Source organism: Lampetra planeri, chromosome 2, assembly GCF_965212315.1.
Source record: "Lampetra planeri chromosome 2, kcLamPlan1.2.h2, whole genome shotgun sequence".
Lineage (NCBI taxonomy): Eukaryota > Metazoa > Chordata > Hyperoartia > Petromyzontiformes > Petromyzontidae > Lampetra > Lampetra planeri.
In genome coordinates this window covers 1,356,203-1,373,457 of record NC_136108.1, presented here as the reverse complement: position 1 = coordinate 1,373,457, position 17,255 = coordinate 1,356,203, and the positions used below count along the sequence as shown (strand labels likewise).

General features: G+C 52.2%; 1 protein-coding gene across 1 annotated transcript in view; it reads left to right on the top strand.

Moving 5' to 3' along the window:
* The window catches only part of LOC144733248 (uncharacterized), a 41,100-nt gene extending 24,092 nt beyond the window's left edge, over nucleotides 1–17,008 (top strand). The window contains exons 6-12 of the mRNA XM_078615033.1: nucleotides 1,366–1,434; nucleotides 2,820–2,929; nucleotides 3,347–3,585; nucleotides 5,845–5,983; nucleotides 12,002–12,107; nucleotides 13,875–14,024; nucleotides 14,625–17,008. Coding sequence (XP_078471159.1) covers nucleotides 1,366–1,434; nucleotides 2,820–2,929; nucleotides 3,347–3,585; nucleotides 5,845–5,983; nucleotides 12,002–12,107; nucleotides 13,875–14,024; nucleotides 14,625–16,802 — 2,991 coding nt within the window. The 3' untranslated portion in view covers nucleotides 16,803–17,008. The remainder of the gene's footprint in view (nucleotides 1–1,365; nucleotides 1,435–2,819; nucleotides 2,930–3,346; nucleotides 3,586–5,844; nucleotides 5,984–12,001; nucleotides 12,108–13,874; nucleotides 14,025–14,624) is intronic.
* Nucleotides 17,009–17,255: the final 247 nt, after the last annotated feature.

Sequence of the window (17,255 nt, the reverse complement as noted above, 5' to 3'; positions counted from 1 at the left end):
CTCTCGTCTCGTGTCCCATCTCCCAAGCCACACTCTCACTTTACTCACCCACTCGATGCTTTGCTCGCTCGCTCACTCGCTCTCTCACTCACTCATCCATTATATTAATCACACCCAACACCTCGCCTCCACACAGGCTTGCCAATTAACTATCGTATCCGATAACTCACTCGCTCAACCGCTCACTCACTCACTCGAAGTGAGTCGATCAATTAACTATCTCCTTCAAAAACCCGCTCGCTCAAAACCCGAACGCAATCAACACACTCACTTACTCAACCACCCACTCAATGAACTGTATCCTTCACTAACTCACTCACTTTGCCATGCCCGTCATGAATTCACTAAATCACAAACCCTCATTCAATGAGCGAACTCACCCATCAGTCATTCACCATCATTCACTCCCCGCATGTGAGCAAAAATTACGTATCAAATCTGATTTTTTTATTTTAAATGCCGTGACTCCAGGTTAAATAGAGCATGTATTTAATATCATACATATTTAAGGGATGGAGTGATGGCACAGTGGTTAGCACACTGCAATGAACCCAGAGACCTGAGTTCAATCCCTGACCATGGCTACCGGGTGTTGAGTGATATCTGAACCAATCCTGCCTACCACCCCACCCACCTTTCACCATGCCCGTACTGATCACCGCGCGATGAAGTATGGTCAAACAATCCCCATGACTGGCGCGCTGCGAGGAAGCCTTCATCCAGCAGTGGATTGACTAAGCGCTCTACACCGCTAAATATTTTAAACGTTCGTGACGCTCGCCGCTGTGTCACGCGCCGTGACCCACGTCATTCTTCCGCGCGTTGCCGACCGTCAGGGTCGCGTGTGGTGGGGCATGTGGGCTACTGCCACATCGTCCCAGATGCCTGGCCCGCTCGGAAGAGTAGGCCAAACACCCTCTTAGAGCGGCTGTCTAGAGCGAGCTCTCGTGGAGGCCCTCCGGCCGGCAGTGGCGTGAGCAAGGGATTTCAGGGTTGCGCCTTTACCTCCCCGACTATAATAAGACAGAAAACAAGAAGACTCTCTTCACAATTCTGGCAAATCGCCTGATGACGCTGGCTGTTGTAATCACCAGCGAAACGTCGTACTCAAATCGGAAATGTTCTTGTGGGTTTACTGCCCAACACACAAGCAGTGTGCTGAGGTCGTTACTGATTGGCACGTGCTGTTTACGGGACAAAATCTTACTAATTGGCTGCGTCGGGTTGTGGCGGGTTAACGACACACTTGTATTTATTTACACGATCTAACCCCCAAAAAAACGTTTATTTCGGGTAATATTGTTGGCGAAAGCCCTACGACTGCTACGTGATTTATCTCGCGCTGTTGCCGTGATCGTCTTGCAGAACATCCGCTCCTCCGGGCTCCTCCTGCTGGAGGTTCTGCTCTTCGGCTCCTTCCTGCTCTGCTTCCCGGTATCATTCTCCCCGTCGACCCCGTGGAACGCATTCACACCACAGAAATGGAACATCCCGGTCGGCTGTTTTGTTGTTGTTGTTGCTATAAGTAGATTTGTTTTCTTTGTCATCCTGGACTCACAAGACTCTTGACACTTCGTAGGTGTTGATGGTTGTGCTGCGTAGCTCTCTGAATAACGCCACGATAGGACCCGAATAACTTCAGTTTTCAGTTTATTTATTTCAGTTTATTTGGTATAGCCCTGTGAGTCATTCGGCTCTTGAATCGGGTGCAACCGCAACAAAACAAAAAACAAAAGCATGAACAACAAAACATCTTAAAGTGACGATGCGCAAACAAAAAAATCCAGGATAAAACTGCAAAGTCTTCCAGAAAAAAAGCACCGTACACCAACGTTGTGTGCAAAAATCACAGTGGGGTGCAAGTCAAACAACAACAACCACAAGACAACTTAGATTAAAGCCATCAGTCTAACTCTGTACTACAACAAACAAAACACACCGCAGTGCCGAATTACTCTTCCAGACGGCCCCGGATGCATAAACGCACGGACACGAAACCTCACCTGCAATGAGGGGGGCAGGTCGAAGCAATACATCGCAGTGTTTTCAATTTGTAGACGTGATGGCTTCGTGCCACCTCCGCAGGCACGAGAGGCACCACCGTTCACTGGGACGTTAAAAAACAACCTTTCTTGAATCCAGGTTTCACCACCAAGTGTGACGATTCGTTGTCATCGGCCAAAATCGTTTTCAGGAGGGTTCCTGTCTATGAGGTCGTTTGACCAGTTCCTTATATTACATTTGAATCGAAGTCAACGCTTTGGCCACTCCACATTCCAGCAGGCTTGGCGAGTTTTTGATTCTAAGTGGTCTACCAGCCCCTGCCTCCAAGGCACCGGATTGCAGAAGTGTGCCAATTCAACCAGCCGTATGTTCACACACACAGACACATATGCACGTACACGTGTACGCTTTTTAATTATCAATTAAGAATTGAATTTGGGGTCGGGTTCAATGAAGATAATGGTTCTACCCGATCGTGTCTGGCTTAGCCAAACGGTCAGATTAGCACTCGGCCTGAGCCCATGATGAGGAGAGAACGCTGGTGAGCAGGAGATCCGGGGATTCACAGAGACGGAGTTGCTGCTCGTCCTCTTGGTGACTTTGGACGGTGAAGCAGTCAGCTGTTCTCTCCTCTGGCCAGGCCATTCACAGAATAGTCACAGCGTTCACCGTGTACGTATTGTCAGTGTTCTTAAGGGTTGTTCGTATGCAATCGACTTCGTTCGCAGGTGTTTATGATGCTGGCCTTGACGTGCGCTTGCTGACGAGCACTTACGGGAGGAATGGAATCGCGCTTTTTGTCTCTTGCTGCCCAGGTGATCATCCTGTACTTTGAGCCGGGAGCTCTGCAGTGCATGGCCCTGCGCTGGGTTCGCCTGCTCGGATTCTCCATCCTGTACGGCACCATCACCCTCAAGCTGCACCGGTGCGTGGCGCACGGATACACAAAGACAAAGATCCCCCGAGTAGCCTCAACAGACTGTTGGGGGGCAAGTGCTGCTCACGAGCACCTACGAAGGCCGGCACGGCACACGAAGGGGGTGGATGGCCATCGCCACGCCCAGCCGCCTTTGTCTCCCTAGTGGCGATGTTTACACACTGCACCATTTACTCATTTGAGGCTGAATCGACCTAGGGGAGGCCCAGGACCGGCTCGGATAATTCTCACTGGTGGTGGCCATGAGCAGGAACCGAACCCGCTCGGACACACAAAGACAAAGATCCCCCGTACAGCCTCAACGGACTGTAGGGGCAAGTGCTGTTAGCGAGCACCTACACACGCACGCGACATCGCGAGTGGCAGTGTGCAATGGTGCCCGCTCCCCCCGCTGTCGCTCTCCAGGGTGCTGAAGGTGTTCCTGGCGCGCACGGCCCAGCGGCTGCCGTACCTGACGAGCGGACGGGTGCTGCGCATGCTGGGTCTCATCATGCTGCTCGTGCTGTGGTTCCTCACGGCGTGGAGCGCCGCCGCGTGGGAGAACCTGGGCCGGGGCGTGCTGCTCGTGGGCGTAGGCCAGACGGCCGAGGGGCTGCGCTTCACACAGTGCCTGCTCAGCCGCTGGGACTACATGATGGCGCTGGGTCAGTGTGCTCTGCTGTGTCCGTGCGCGTGTGTGTGTTTAAGTGCCGTTGCGTGTAAACATCAACACTGGGGGAGACAAAGGCGGCGGCCGGTTGTGGTGTTAGCCACTCACCCCCCTAGCATGCCGTGTTGTGTGTATGTAAGTTGAACTTCTTTCGCACCGTATGTAGTCAACCATACTAATCGGAGGTGCAGGGGACGGACAACAAACTGACAGTACTTGCCCCAACGGTCTGTTGAAGACTACATGGGGGTCTTTGTATACTTTTGTGCGTGGAGTGGTGTTGCAGTGCTTCGTGTACTGGGCTGTCCACCTACCTGAGTTCAATTCCAGGTCATTGCAATCAGCAGTACGGTATATGCCTAAGATACATTTAATGGCAAAATAACTTAGAACTGAATTGTTCATAGTTGCGCTTCATTGGCCATATATGAGATCATCATCAGTAGCAAGTGGTGTCTGAGCTGGTCTGTTGTCTTCCCTCGGTTGGCTCAGCCTGAAAAATGTACCTGGTGCAGTGTGTAAACATCAGCAATGGGGAGACGGTGGTAGCTGGCCTTACAACCCCCCGCGTGTCATGCTCATTTAATCAGGGTCTCGCTCAAAATATTCGCCCCAATAGTGGACGAGGCTATATAGGTGATATCTTGCACCCAAGCGATAACTGGAATTACTAATTGTTAGTTGCGCACGTAATTAATGCAAGGCTTTAGCGTCCCAAAGCAAGATTTTTTATGTTTATAAATTGGGCTAAAAAATCCCTTGATTGCGACTGCATATGCCTTAAAATTCCAGCGTTGCTTTAGACATCGGAGAGATCCAAATCATCACACGCATGTGGTACAATAAAAAATAATCGAACCCAATAACATGACAAAATCAATTAATGTTTTGTGATGAAATATTCAAGCCCCTGAGAGTTCAATGCGTGTGCATTATAGAGCACGCGATAATCAAGAAAAAGATGAAATTCCTCCATAATACATAATGCTTACATTCAGATACATAGCGAAGTCGTGAATTGTATATTAGAATAATGTACAATACTAGGCGTGTCTTTGTTTCAATTCCAACTTGGCTGTTGGAATCTCTCTCTTGTGTACTGTCGACTGATGTAATATGAGTCGTAGTTTTTTTTTGTTGGCTTAGATCGTATGTAGGTGCAATGTCAATCCTTTAACTCTAACATCCACCACCAGACAGAGCCAGTCAAATACAGTTGCCACGTGCACAAACGTGCAAAGTGATTTGGGTTTTTTTCATTCAAACTGGAGGAATGTTGAAAAGCATGGAACATTTTCTCCATATTACAGACTGTCAAAATGTAGTCTTTTAATGTCTCCATTTGCCTGTGATTTGACAACTTGATTTCATTGTCTCCGTTTGGTGGTGGAGGGTTATTGTTAAACTAATCGGCATTCTACCTACACGGTGATCAAACTCAAAAGCAACCAATTATGAATCGCAATATTGGTTGTGAAAGCCTACACATAACATTGATGTAGTAGTATCAAATGACTACACAGCATGTGCCCACGCAGATTTAAAATAAAAAATAACACTTTAATAACGATCCATGCCTACAATGTACCTTGAAGAATGACATCGCAGTGCTGTACAAATAAATTGTAGACTTTAAGCGATGTCAAATTAAAATTGAAAAAAATAATCAGTTTTCACGTTTAATTTTAGTCGAACGTAATGAAGGAAACAGAGAGAGGGATCGCTGCGGTTGTTTGCGCCTCATAAACGAAATCCACTCCGCATTGCCTTCATATTGTAAGCACACTTACACCCGTATCGGCAAGCAAGGGCACGCATGTTCTCCCACCTTCATCCATAAGCGCCCTGACCGTAAGCACGTGCGCACCGCGTTCGGCGCCGTCGTGTACTCAGCCGGCCGTTCATCCGTTGTGGTTTGTTTCTTCCACGCTGACTCGGGATGATGGCCACGAGTAATGAGAGCGGCAACCACGGGATGCAATGCATCCTGGGGGGCGTCCACCGAGTAGATGAAATCGGCTCGTGTCGGGGTGCCAGTTGGACTCTCACTTCGCAGGATCGCGAGAGATTGGCGGCACGTGGGGAAAGCCTTCATCCAGCAGTAGATTGATCATGGCTGCCGATGATGATGATGACAATGGCTGACACGCCGCACTGCGCTGTTGCTTCTCACCCACCACCCCCGAACTCTGACCTCCGCCTGCTCTGTTAACGTCCCCCCCGTTGTCCACCACTGTCCTCTTCCCCTCGCTAGCGGAGTTCCTGTTCCTCTGCTGGACCACGTACCTGTGCTACGCGGTGCGCACCGTGCCCTCCGCCTTCCACGAGCCCTGGCACATGACGGTCGCCGTGCTCAATGAGATGCTGCTCTCGCTCATCTTCCACATCCTGCAGTAAGGGCGTGGAGTGTCTGGCATCTCTGGCTTCGCGTTCTTTACGTGGCGTCGCGTTGCCACGTGGCCCGCGTCGCGTTTCCCCGTTTCGCGTCCTACGCTGCGCGATTCACAGTGCGTCTCCAGCCGTGCGCGAGTGTTGTGCGTCTGATGTGAGGCGTGACGCGCGTCGCGCGGTGCGTCTCGAAGCGTGTGGATGTCGCGTAGCGCCACGTGTTGCTCCCTTGTGCACTCCTTCGACCTCCCGCCCTCAATCTCGCCAGCAGCGCTCAGCTTCGCCCGGCCCTCTTGTCCCATCGCACTCCCCAAATATGTTGTGTTCCAAACTTGATTTGGAGCTTTCGTGACTGCAGGAATTACTTTTTGGTTCTTTTGGTAAAGTCACGTAGAAAGAAAATAAATTAAATAATATAATACGGCGTTTCGATTGCAACACAAGCAATCATCATCAGGTAAGAATGAATGAGAAAAAACAAACCTAGTAAACTTAGAAATAGAATGCGATACAACACAGAGAGTCGGCTAACATAACACATAGGCATGTGCCTATGTGTGTATCTCTCTCTGTGTGCCTCTGTGTTGTTTTTCTCTGCTTGTGTGTCTGTCCGTGTGTCTCCGTGTCTGTGTTTTATCTCTCTCTCAAATTTAGCAATCTTTGGAAGAACGTAATCAACCAGGTAGGGTGTTGACTGTTGTGTTAGCCGACTCTCGGTGTTGTATTGCATTATATTTCTAAGTTCACTAGGTTTGTTTTTTCTCATTCATTCGTACCTGATGATGATTGCTTGTGTTGCAATCGAAACGTCGCATTCTATTATTTAATTTATTTTCTTTCTACGTGACTTTACCGAAAGAACCAAAAAGTAAAACGTATGTTGTGTTCCCACAACCTGTACACGATACGTTTTCGACTTTACGTAGCCCTTACGCAAACATAACAGAAACGCGTAGATAAATAGATGTCATAGATACTAAACAAACAATCCTTTATGCTTACAGTGGCGGTGGAGCAAATCCTGGGAATCAGTCAGGTGCACTCCTGACAAAGCTGTCCCCTTTATACTCCACAGCAGCTGCTCATTTAAGGCTGAGTTGACATAGGGAGGCCAAGGACTGGTTTCAATATTCACCATTGTTATTGGTTTGTGAGTGGGAATTGAACTTGGGTCGCTTGGTTTGTAGCTCCATGCGCTCGCCACTGCGCCACCGCTGCATCGTGCACGCTCACCTACGGTTGCCACCTCTTAGACATAAAAAAAAACCCATGACATATCGTGAGAAAAAATATATCTCTCGATATCGGAATATGGAAGAACTGCAGGCAAAAACTTGTCTTTAGTGGTGTATTATCATTATTATTTTTATTTCTTGGCAACTGCCGATAAACCCGGGACTTTGAATGTCCAAGGAAGTCTGAAAGATCTCCAAAGGTAAGAGCTACCTCCTCAACAAGCACGCGATCCTGGGAACAAGCAGGCAATCCTGGGAAAGCCAGGACGGGTGGCAACCCCGGTCTCGTCACATCCCACGAACAACAACCGTGATGACGCCACCGATTCCAGGCACCTTGAGGCCACGTGATGTTGTGTGGAAAGGCTCGCTGGGCAGGGGGCCACCGATGTGCCCTTAAAATTCGCACGTGGCTCATCCCATCACGGGTGTTCACAACGTCTCCCAGGGATCTCTAGGTCCGCCGTTCTCGCTCTCAATCATCGCAGCGCGGCGTAATTTCAAACGCGGAGTCACGCCCCCCCCCCCCCCCCCGCTGCTCCCTCTGAGTGAGATAATTGAATCTGTCCGGACTGCACCTGCCGGACGGGCGTTTTGAGTAAACAGCTTGGTTGCAACCCCCTTTGTAAAACGTTAGAACCCACTGTATGTGACGTATACACGTGGACGGTGTTGTGTGTTGTGAGTGTTTACTCCGTGGGGGAGCGGTAGTGCAGCGGTTAACGCTACGCCGCTCTACGAACCCGGCGACCCGAGTTCGATTCCCGCTCAATGCCAACACCAGTAACGATATCTGAACCGGTCCTCGGCCTCAAATGATTACCTGGTACCGTGTGCAAAATCATAGCCACTGGGAAGACAAAGGCGGCCGGGCGTGGTGCTGGCCACCCACGCCCTCGTGCGCCGTGCCGGCCTTCATAGGTGCTACTCGCTAACAGCACTTTCCCCAACTCTCTGTTAAGGCCGTACGAGGGATCTTTGTGTGCTTACACCATACGTGTGTGTTTGCATATATGTATGTGCGTGCCTGTGTGTTGGAACAAATGTGGAGCGGGAGTGTTGGGATTCGTGCACCCCACTGCAGAGCAGGCGTCCCGAGTTCAATTCCTGCTCAAGGCCGACATTGCTGATGGTTATCTGAACCGGTCCTGGGCCTCCGCTAGATCGACTCAGCCTTAATTGAGTGCCTGGTGCGGTGTGTAGCAAACATCAGCGCTGGGGAGAGACAAAGACGGCGAGAGAGGGTGTTGCTGTTTTTATCCATGGCTGGGAATCAAGCTCGGGTCACCGGGTTAATATCGCAATCCGCTCAACACTTCACTGCCGCTTCACCCAATCCAGGTTTATTTCAATAAAATAATTCCAGACATAGGTTAAACCTTCACCTCATGGCGAGTATAACAGACGCACAAGTACATTCATTAATTCCACCATTTGAAACCTGTTGAGATGGATCACTGCGCTGTCGTATACTTATTTTGCAAATATGCATTTGAGTCGCGAGGATTAAATGCATGCTGCAATGAAGATAAAAACCGCTTAGGTTTAATCAAATTGTCGATTTTAAATGGTAATCAAAAGTTCTCACTGAAAATGCATCCTTGGCCGTGGGTCCCAGCTGAGCTGAATTAATCAAAGCGAGTGTCGAGTCGGCCACATTAATCTATGACGAGACGTAACGCCGTCGTCACCTGGGCGCACACGGGATACACAATCGCAAGCAAATACATCAGTGCGTGAATAATGACCTCACTGGCGCGTTAACGGAGAGTGCATATAATGGAACAAAAATGCAGTTTCGCGAAAATACACGATCGTGATGATCATGAAGATAATTGCTCACACTGTAAAGGATTATTAAAATATATTTGCGTGGTTATTAACAAGAGGACACTTTGCCATGATTATGATTATTATTCATGATAGCGATGACGATTTTTTTAAATGCCAATGATGCTTTGTGATGATGAAGTGATGGCGATGATTAGATTGTTGATGGCAATTATGATAATTACATTTTTAATGATGATGCTGATGGTTAGTGATGGATAGATGATGATCATGATGATGATTTTATGATGATGATGACTATCTGATGACGGTTACGATGGCGACGATGATGATTAAGATAATGACGACGATGATGATGACGATAATGTTGACAATGATGACGACGGTGAGATGCTGACGACAACGATGACGATAATGATGACGACGGTGATGACAATGATGATGATAATAATGATGACTTTGATGACGATAAAGACGACGAAAAATGCCTCGTTCTTCCCCAGCGCGCCCGTGGCCACGTGTTGACACTGCCCACAGAGATCGCGTCCCCTGGGCCCGGAGTCGCGGCGCCGTGCTCAGGGCTCGCCGTGCTCTCAATATTTCATGCCTGAATTGTATTCTATTGCGTCCGGTGCCAACACCCTTGCAATTGCATGAATAATTAATGGCGGTGGATATTAAATTGGAGCGAGAGTGCACACATTAACCGTGCTCGCTTAACTCAATACGGGAAGGGAGACGGAGCGGCGAGTGTCGTCTGCTGAGAGTTGGGAATTTTTTTCCTTTCTTTAAAAGGTTATTCATTGATCATCCTTAATTTAACCAGAGGTGAGAGCTACCATTAGAATCATCATCATTATCATCATCATATGTCTTGCAAGGGAGATGGAGGAAGCGTATATATTTCAAACAGGTCTCCCTTGAGAGTTAAAGACATTAAATGGAGATAAAACAATTTTTAGATTTTGTAAAAATAACCTGTAGGATTCCACCCCCCTCCCCCACCGCCAAATTAAATAGTTCAAGGTGAGAGAGGAATATTCTCAGGTTTTTTCGGTAAAGTCACGTAGGTAAAACATTAAAAGTAATGAAAGTAAAATAAAACAAAACAAAAATAAAAATAATAAAATTCACGACGTTTCGGAGGCAACACAAGTCTCCGTCATCAGGTGGGACCGTCACAGCCAGATTAGCTGCATCAAGTGAAGCAATGATTCAAGATGTAATCCCTTATAAGCAAGTTGAAGGGGGGAGGAGAGGGGGGGAAGTTCATCAGAATGTGGTAGCCAATGAATGGAACGTATCGGGAGGGGGGGGTGGGAGGGGGAGGGAGCCAACAAAACATTTGGCGACGGCTTGGACGCGGCTGCTGCGCACGCCAACACAATGGGCAGAAAGGGGGGAGGGGAGGTCTGATACACATGATAGAACAAAGGAACGAAAATGCCCATGTTTATACCAATGCAGGCTGAAAAAATGAAGAGAGTACTGTTAAAAATAACTGGGGATGTTAACACTCGGTGAAGTAAATTAAAATAGTGCCTGTCAGATAAGATGGTCCAAAAAATGTAATTAAGTCTTTTTTGCGTGGTTAATAACATCTTTCCAGTGATTACTGAGTTTGTACCCATCATCACGGTTGAAATTATGTCTGTGTTTGTATATTTGTATGGCTTCGTGTACAAACCTTTGATGGTAGCCAGGAGGCTTGCAGAGAACCTTGGTCTCGGAAAAGACAATTTCATGAGAGCCCGCCGAGTTGTAGCAATGATCGGCAACGGCCGAAGAATCAGTTCTGCCGTGTTTCAGATCTGACTTGTGCTCGCGGACACGATCAGCAACATGACGTTTTGTTTCTCCAATGTAGCAATCACCACAAATGCAACTCAATTTGTAGACTCCAGGATACTGTAAGTCAGGAACGACATCCTTCACAGATGGAATCAGATCACGGATTTTATGCACTGTGCTGAATCGGACTTGGATCTTATGTTTGTTTAGAATTTTGGAGATCTTTTTGGCAGAACTGATTCTTCGTTGCCGATCATTGCTACAACTCGGCGGGCTCTCATGAAATTGTCTTTTCCGAGACCAAGGTTCTCTGCAAGCCTCCTGGCTACCATCAAAGGTTTGTACACGAAGCCATACAAATATACAAACACAGACATAATTTCAACCGTGATGATGGGTACAAACTCAGTAATCACTGGAAAGATGTTATTAACCACGCAAAAAAGACTTAATTACATTTTTTGGACCATCTTATCTGACAGGCACTATTTTAATTTACTTCACCGAGTGTTAACATCCCCAGTTATTTTTAACAGTACTCTCTTCATTTTTTCAGCCTGCATTGGTATAAACATGGGCATTTTCGTTCCTTTGTTCTATCATGTGTATCAGACCTCCCCTCCCCCCTTTCTGCCCATTGTGTTGGCGTGCGCAGCAGCCGCGTCCAAGCCGTCGCCAAATGTTTTGTTGGCTCCCTCCCCCTCCCACCCCCCCTCCCGATACGTTCCATTCATTGGCTACCACATTCTGATGAACTTCCCCCCCTCTCCTCCCCCCTTCAACTTGCTTATAAGGGATTACATCTTGAATCATTGCTTCACTTGATGCAGCTAATCTGGCTGTGACGGTCCCACCTGATGACGGAGACTTGTGTTGCCTCCGAAACGTCGTGAATTTTATTATTTTTATTTTTGTTTTGTTTTATTTTACTTTCATTACTTTTAATGTTTTACCTACGTGACTTTACCGAAAAAACCTGAGAATATGAATCATTGCAGTCACGAAAGCTTCAAATCTAGAAGTGAGAGAGGAATATTTAATTAAAATATGATGTCATCAATAACCCAGCCCACACCCCATCCCTTCACCACACACTCGTGCAAAACAAGGAGTTGTTTTTGTTGTTGTTGTTAAATCTGCCACAAGATGACGGCCGTTCGTGGGAGGCTGCCATTGACGGTTGCCGTGGTGTCGCCGTGGTTACAGGTTTGTGATGACCTTCACTCTGCACCCCGACTGGATGCTGCTCATGGTGTTTATTCACACCCAGCTGACGGTGACGGTCACCGTGAGCCTGCTGCTCATACCCAAGGTACGGGTGGGAGGGGGGGGGGGGGGCTTAGGGGGGTGGGAGGGGGGGCAGGGAGGGGGAGGGAGAGCCGGGAGGGAGAGGGACATGAGAGTGAGGGAGATGAGGGGTAGAGAGGGAGAGCCGGGAGACAGACAGAGAGAGTAGCAAGGGAGAGAGGGAGGGAGAGTTGGAGGAAGAGAGGGGAAGGAGAGAGAGCAGGGAGAGAGAGAATGCAATAAGGGTGAGATGGAGGGAGAGCAGGGAAAGTGGGAGGGGGGGAAGGAGGGAGAGCAGGGAGAGAGGGAGGGGGGGGGAGAGCAGGGAGAGAGGGAGGGAGATCGGGGAGGTAGGGAGAAGCAGGGGTTAGCAGGGATAGTTGGAGGAAGAAAGGGAGGAGGGAGGGGAGCGAGATGGAGAGCAGGGGTTGAGACCAGGGGGTGGGAGGGAGGGGAAGGGAGGGAGGGGGATCAGAAGGAGGGAGGGAGGGGAGGGGGGAGGGAGTGAACCCCCTGACATTGCCCACTGTTGCACGCGCGCTCGGGACCCATGGACGGGTAAAATGGTGCTCGTTACGTTGTCATGCCGACACGCGTTTGCTCACCACACCAGTGAGGCTTCAGCGCGTTGTGCCGCCGCTAATGTGTGCGCGTCAAGTTAAATCGGACCATTCCATTCATATTTTTTTATTGTGTGTTTTTTTTTTGGGGGGGGGGGGGGTTATTTATCTTGCAATTGTTCTGTCGGGGTTCATGTAAAACAAAGAGCTGCGTTTGAAATGTTCAATTGTTGATCAATTGCGTGGAGCCCTCCTTTGATTTGCTTTCATTCAATCTCTGTTCACTCGATCTGGCCACAAATGAATGCCGGTTTTCCTAAAACAATCAGCTGTCGGGTAATAATACAACCCAGAGGAGAGTACCTCACATCGCGTGATCTGATCTACCGTCACCGTCGTAGTTCTCAGCCTACGGAGGGCAAACATGAACTCGGACGCGAGAATAAGAAATAACGCCTGCAGAACTCGGTGTGGCGGCTGCGGTTCTGGAGGCGCCGTTTCATATCTCGGCACTGTGACGACTTCAACAAGTTTCATTAAGTACAGGAGATTTGTATCGTTGGAAATTGTTAACAGTGGCGGAAATCTACATTCATTTGTGGCCAGATCAAACTGTCGGCGCGCTCGTGTGAGATTGGAAGATTGCGAATGTGCACTTCTAGTAGACGTGCAGCGTTGGGCCAACGTTGGCATGTGGTGGGAACCGTTGGGCCAAAGTTGGGTCAGCAGCCCGTGTTTAACGTATTTCTACATCCGTGCCGTAGAGTGCATGTGCGCGCATGTGCGATTCATGACACGTGTGCGTGTCATGATGTATGTGTACATGTTCATGCTTGTTTTTATGTATGTACAATTGCTCAAGCTCTGCGGTTCTCTGTATATGAAGCTGTTATCGGCCAATTAATGAGTGTTTACATGTGGGATGAAATTGAAGCAAGCGGAGAAAACCCACGCATGCAAGGGAGAAACACTATCCCGTACAGAGGAAACAGGTGGAGTCCGTGTTTCTGCTGTGCCGCCTTCTGGCGAGCCAGGGTACAGCTCCTCCTCGACGCCCGCGGGAAGAGAATCTCGCGACATTGATGCCTCCAAAGTGCCGGCTTGCGGGCATGCCCGCGAACAGCACTTGCCCCAACAGTCTGTTACAGGCTACAAGGGGGAATCTTTGTCTTTGTTCCCCGCTTGCGCCCACCTCTCGCCGCCTGCCCCCCCCCCCCCCCCTCCGCGTGCAGTTCGCCTGCTCCGGAGCGACGCTGCGGGACGACATCGCCGCGGAGGCGTACGAGGACGAGCTGGACGTGATGCGGCGCTCGGGCTCCTACCTCAACTCCAGCATCGCGTCCGCCTGGAGCGAGCACAGCATGGACCCCGAGGACCTGCGGGTGAGATGCGGGGCGGAGGGTGTGGAGGGGTGGGCAGCTACGGTGGCTAGGAGATATTAACTACCTCACCTGGTATGCCGGAAGTCGTGGGTTCGATCCCAAACGCTGACGCCTGCTGAAAATTGGGAGTTTGCGGTGTCTGTCTCCCAGCGGTCACGTGGAATTTTCTCCGTATTCTCCGGTTTTTCCCTCCACATTTAGAATCACGCGTTTAGAGTAACTCGTTGCTATACATTTCCACGTGATAAGCCACTTCATTGAGCTATCATTTGTGGCCAGGTCGCTTCTGAAAATAGCTATAGAGCTCAGCGGGCTTTACTTGGTAAAATAAAAAATAGTTTAGTTTTATTTACGGTGGCCCCAGTGGTAAGGCCATGACCGCTCGAGGTGTAGCGATTCATCAGTTCACCATCATCGGTCATGAACAATCCACTGCTGGATTAAGGCCTCCCCGAAGCCGTTTCTCACAGTTCTGCACAGCTCCATGGAATGTCTGCACGTTGAACTGCTTTTGCACCGTACGTAGCCGACCGTGCTTATCGGGAGGCGCGTGCCGTTGTCCACGTTTGTCGTTCACCGAGTATTGCCTCGCCACCGCAGGACGAGCTGAAGCGGCTGTATGCGCAGCTGGAGGTCTACAAGGGCCAGAAGATGCTCTCCAACAACCCGCACCTGCAGAAGAAGCGCAGCTCCAAGAAGGGCCTCGGCCGCTCCATCATGCGCCGCATCACCGAGCTGCCCGAGAACGTCGTGCGGCAGAGCAGCCGCGAGGAGCGCGACCGAGGGGGGGGCGGCGGCGGCGACGGCCACGGGGCGGGGGGTTCGGCGGGCTCCGCGCACGGCCCCCACACGCCGGGTTCCTGCAAGCGGGTGGCCATCGCCGCCGGCACCGTCGCCACCGCCGGCGTCGCCGCGGCGCCTTCGCCCACGGCGGAGGTGGCGAAGGGGGGGAGGGCGGAGCAGCAGCAGCAGCGGTCGTCGACAGCGACCGGCACCACGAACCACAAGGCGTTCGCCCTGCCCAAGTCGTACAGCTCCTACGACCACTTGCTGGAGCAGTCGGAGCCCAGCTCCGCGTCGACGTCGGAGAAGGCGGAAGCGGAACCGCTGCCCGGGGCGGGGGCCGGCTCCGGTGACGTAGAGGCGAGCTCCCCGTGGGACAGGTCGGCTGCCGGCTCGGTGTTGGCGTCCGGAAAGGAGATGAGCCCGGACGGGGAGGCGCGCGGCGAGAGCGAGTCGGTCGACTCGGCGCCGCTCGTGTGCCGCTCGGCCAGCGCGCACAACCTGTCGGCCTCCGACAAGAGGTCTCCATCGTCCGCGGTGGGCAAGCACCACCACCACCACCATCACCACCACCACCACAACCAGCACCAGCACCACCACCACTCGCTCAAGCCGTCGCTGCTGCAGAAGTCGCTCAGCCTCATCAGCGGCGCCAGGGAGAGGACGGCCGCCCTCTCGGGCAAAGTGGGCGTCAGCGAAGCCAAGACGGACGAGGCCAAGGTGGCGACGACTCCCGTGGTGGCGGCGGTGTCGGAGGCCCTGGGCCGGAAGGACCACGCCGCCCAGGAGGAGACGAAAACCGCCAAGGTTCCGGCGGCCGCGGCCACAGGGATGAAGCGCACTGTCGCCGTCGCTGCTGCCGCAGCGGCCGCCACCAACGAGGCCAAGGAGCGCGTGAAGGCCTCAAGCCTCAAGTCGCGGCAGGAGGAGAGCCCGCGGCCGCAGTCGCCGCAGACGCATCACCCGCAGCGCAACTCGTCGGAGGAGCGCCACGGCGTGACGTTCGCCGACAACACGCCGCGGCCGGAGGAGGAGTACAACCGCGAGGAGGTGTGCCCCTGGGAGTTCCAGGGCATGGCGTCCACGCCGCCGCCCCCCCCTGACCCGTTGCGCCCGCAGAAGCACGTCTCCATCGCGCCGCAGAAGCACACGTCCATTGCCGGCGCGCGCTACCACAGCTTGGACAGCACCCAGTTCGCCGGGAAGCTGCCCGAGGTCGGCCGCCACAGGGCGGCACTGGCGCCCGTGCGTCACCAGAGCCTTACGGAGGTGGTCAGCGGCGGTGGCGGCGGCGACAGCGTGAGCGGGAACGGCGCCGCGCCCGAGACGGCCACGGTGGCCGAGACGAAGGCGCCGCCGCCGCCGCCGGCGAGTAGCCCCGAGGACGGCACCAAGAAGCTCAGCCCGACGGCCGAAGCCATCAAGCCGGTGCCGGCGCAGGCGGTCGGCGCGCTGCCGCAGGACAAGCCAGTGCCGGCGGCGCCGGCGGTGGTAGCGGCGGTGGCCCGTGCCGACGTCTGCCCCTGGGAGGTGCAGCCCGGGGAGGCAGACGAGCCGACGGGCGCGGAGGCCGGCGACGGCTCGGCCCGCAAGCCGGCCGCCAACCTGGGCGACATCTGCCCCTGGGAGCTGGAAGCGGAGATTCCCTCGTCCTCGTCGGGCCGCGCGGTGCACGGTCTCACCGTCTCGCCCACCGCCGCCGACGCCGCCGCCACAATGACGCCCGAGGCGCCGGCGAGCGACAGGTCCCCGGGCGGCGGGAAGTCGGCGGCGGACTCGGCGCACGAGCTTGCCGGGCACCCGAAGCCGTCGGCGAAGTCGTTGGGCTCGGCGTTCAAGAGCCTGGTTTCGGGTGGCAAGAAGAGGGACAAGGGAGGAGCGGAGCGTCCCAATCACCCGGGGGGCCCTGGCAACGACCGGGTCAGGGCTGCCGCGGCCGCGGCAGCCGCGCAGGGGACGGCCAAGCCGAGAGAGGGCGACCGATCGAAAAGATAAGGGTGGCTTTTCACAAAATCAAACGCAAGAGAACAATGGGGGGACGACGCTGCGCAACTCCCGTGCAGAAACCCGCCCAGGAACGCCCGTCGACTGCGTCGGCTCGGAAGATTGAATGTGGCGGCGCTCTGGCAGGACTGGTTTCATGCATGCAAATAAATCGGGACCGACGAGCCTCTGGGGCCGTGCAGTGACTGTAGCGCATTAGGCGGTGGGTGGGTGGGTGGGACCTGTGTTCAGTGCCTGGGTAGTTTTCCGTGCAGAGACGTGCGTGTGCGTTCGTGCGTGATTCCCCCGTCCACTCACCTGTACAATCGGTTTTAACGGCGACAGCCTTTATCTCTCCCCCTCTTAGGAAAAAGTAAAACCTGCCCGTTCACTACATATTTCTATGTATGCTGTACATGTACGTATGTATATGCAATACGCAGTTTATGTGTATGTATATATGCA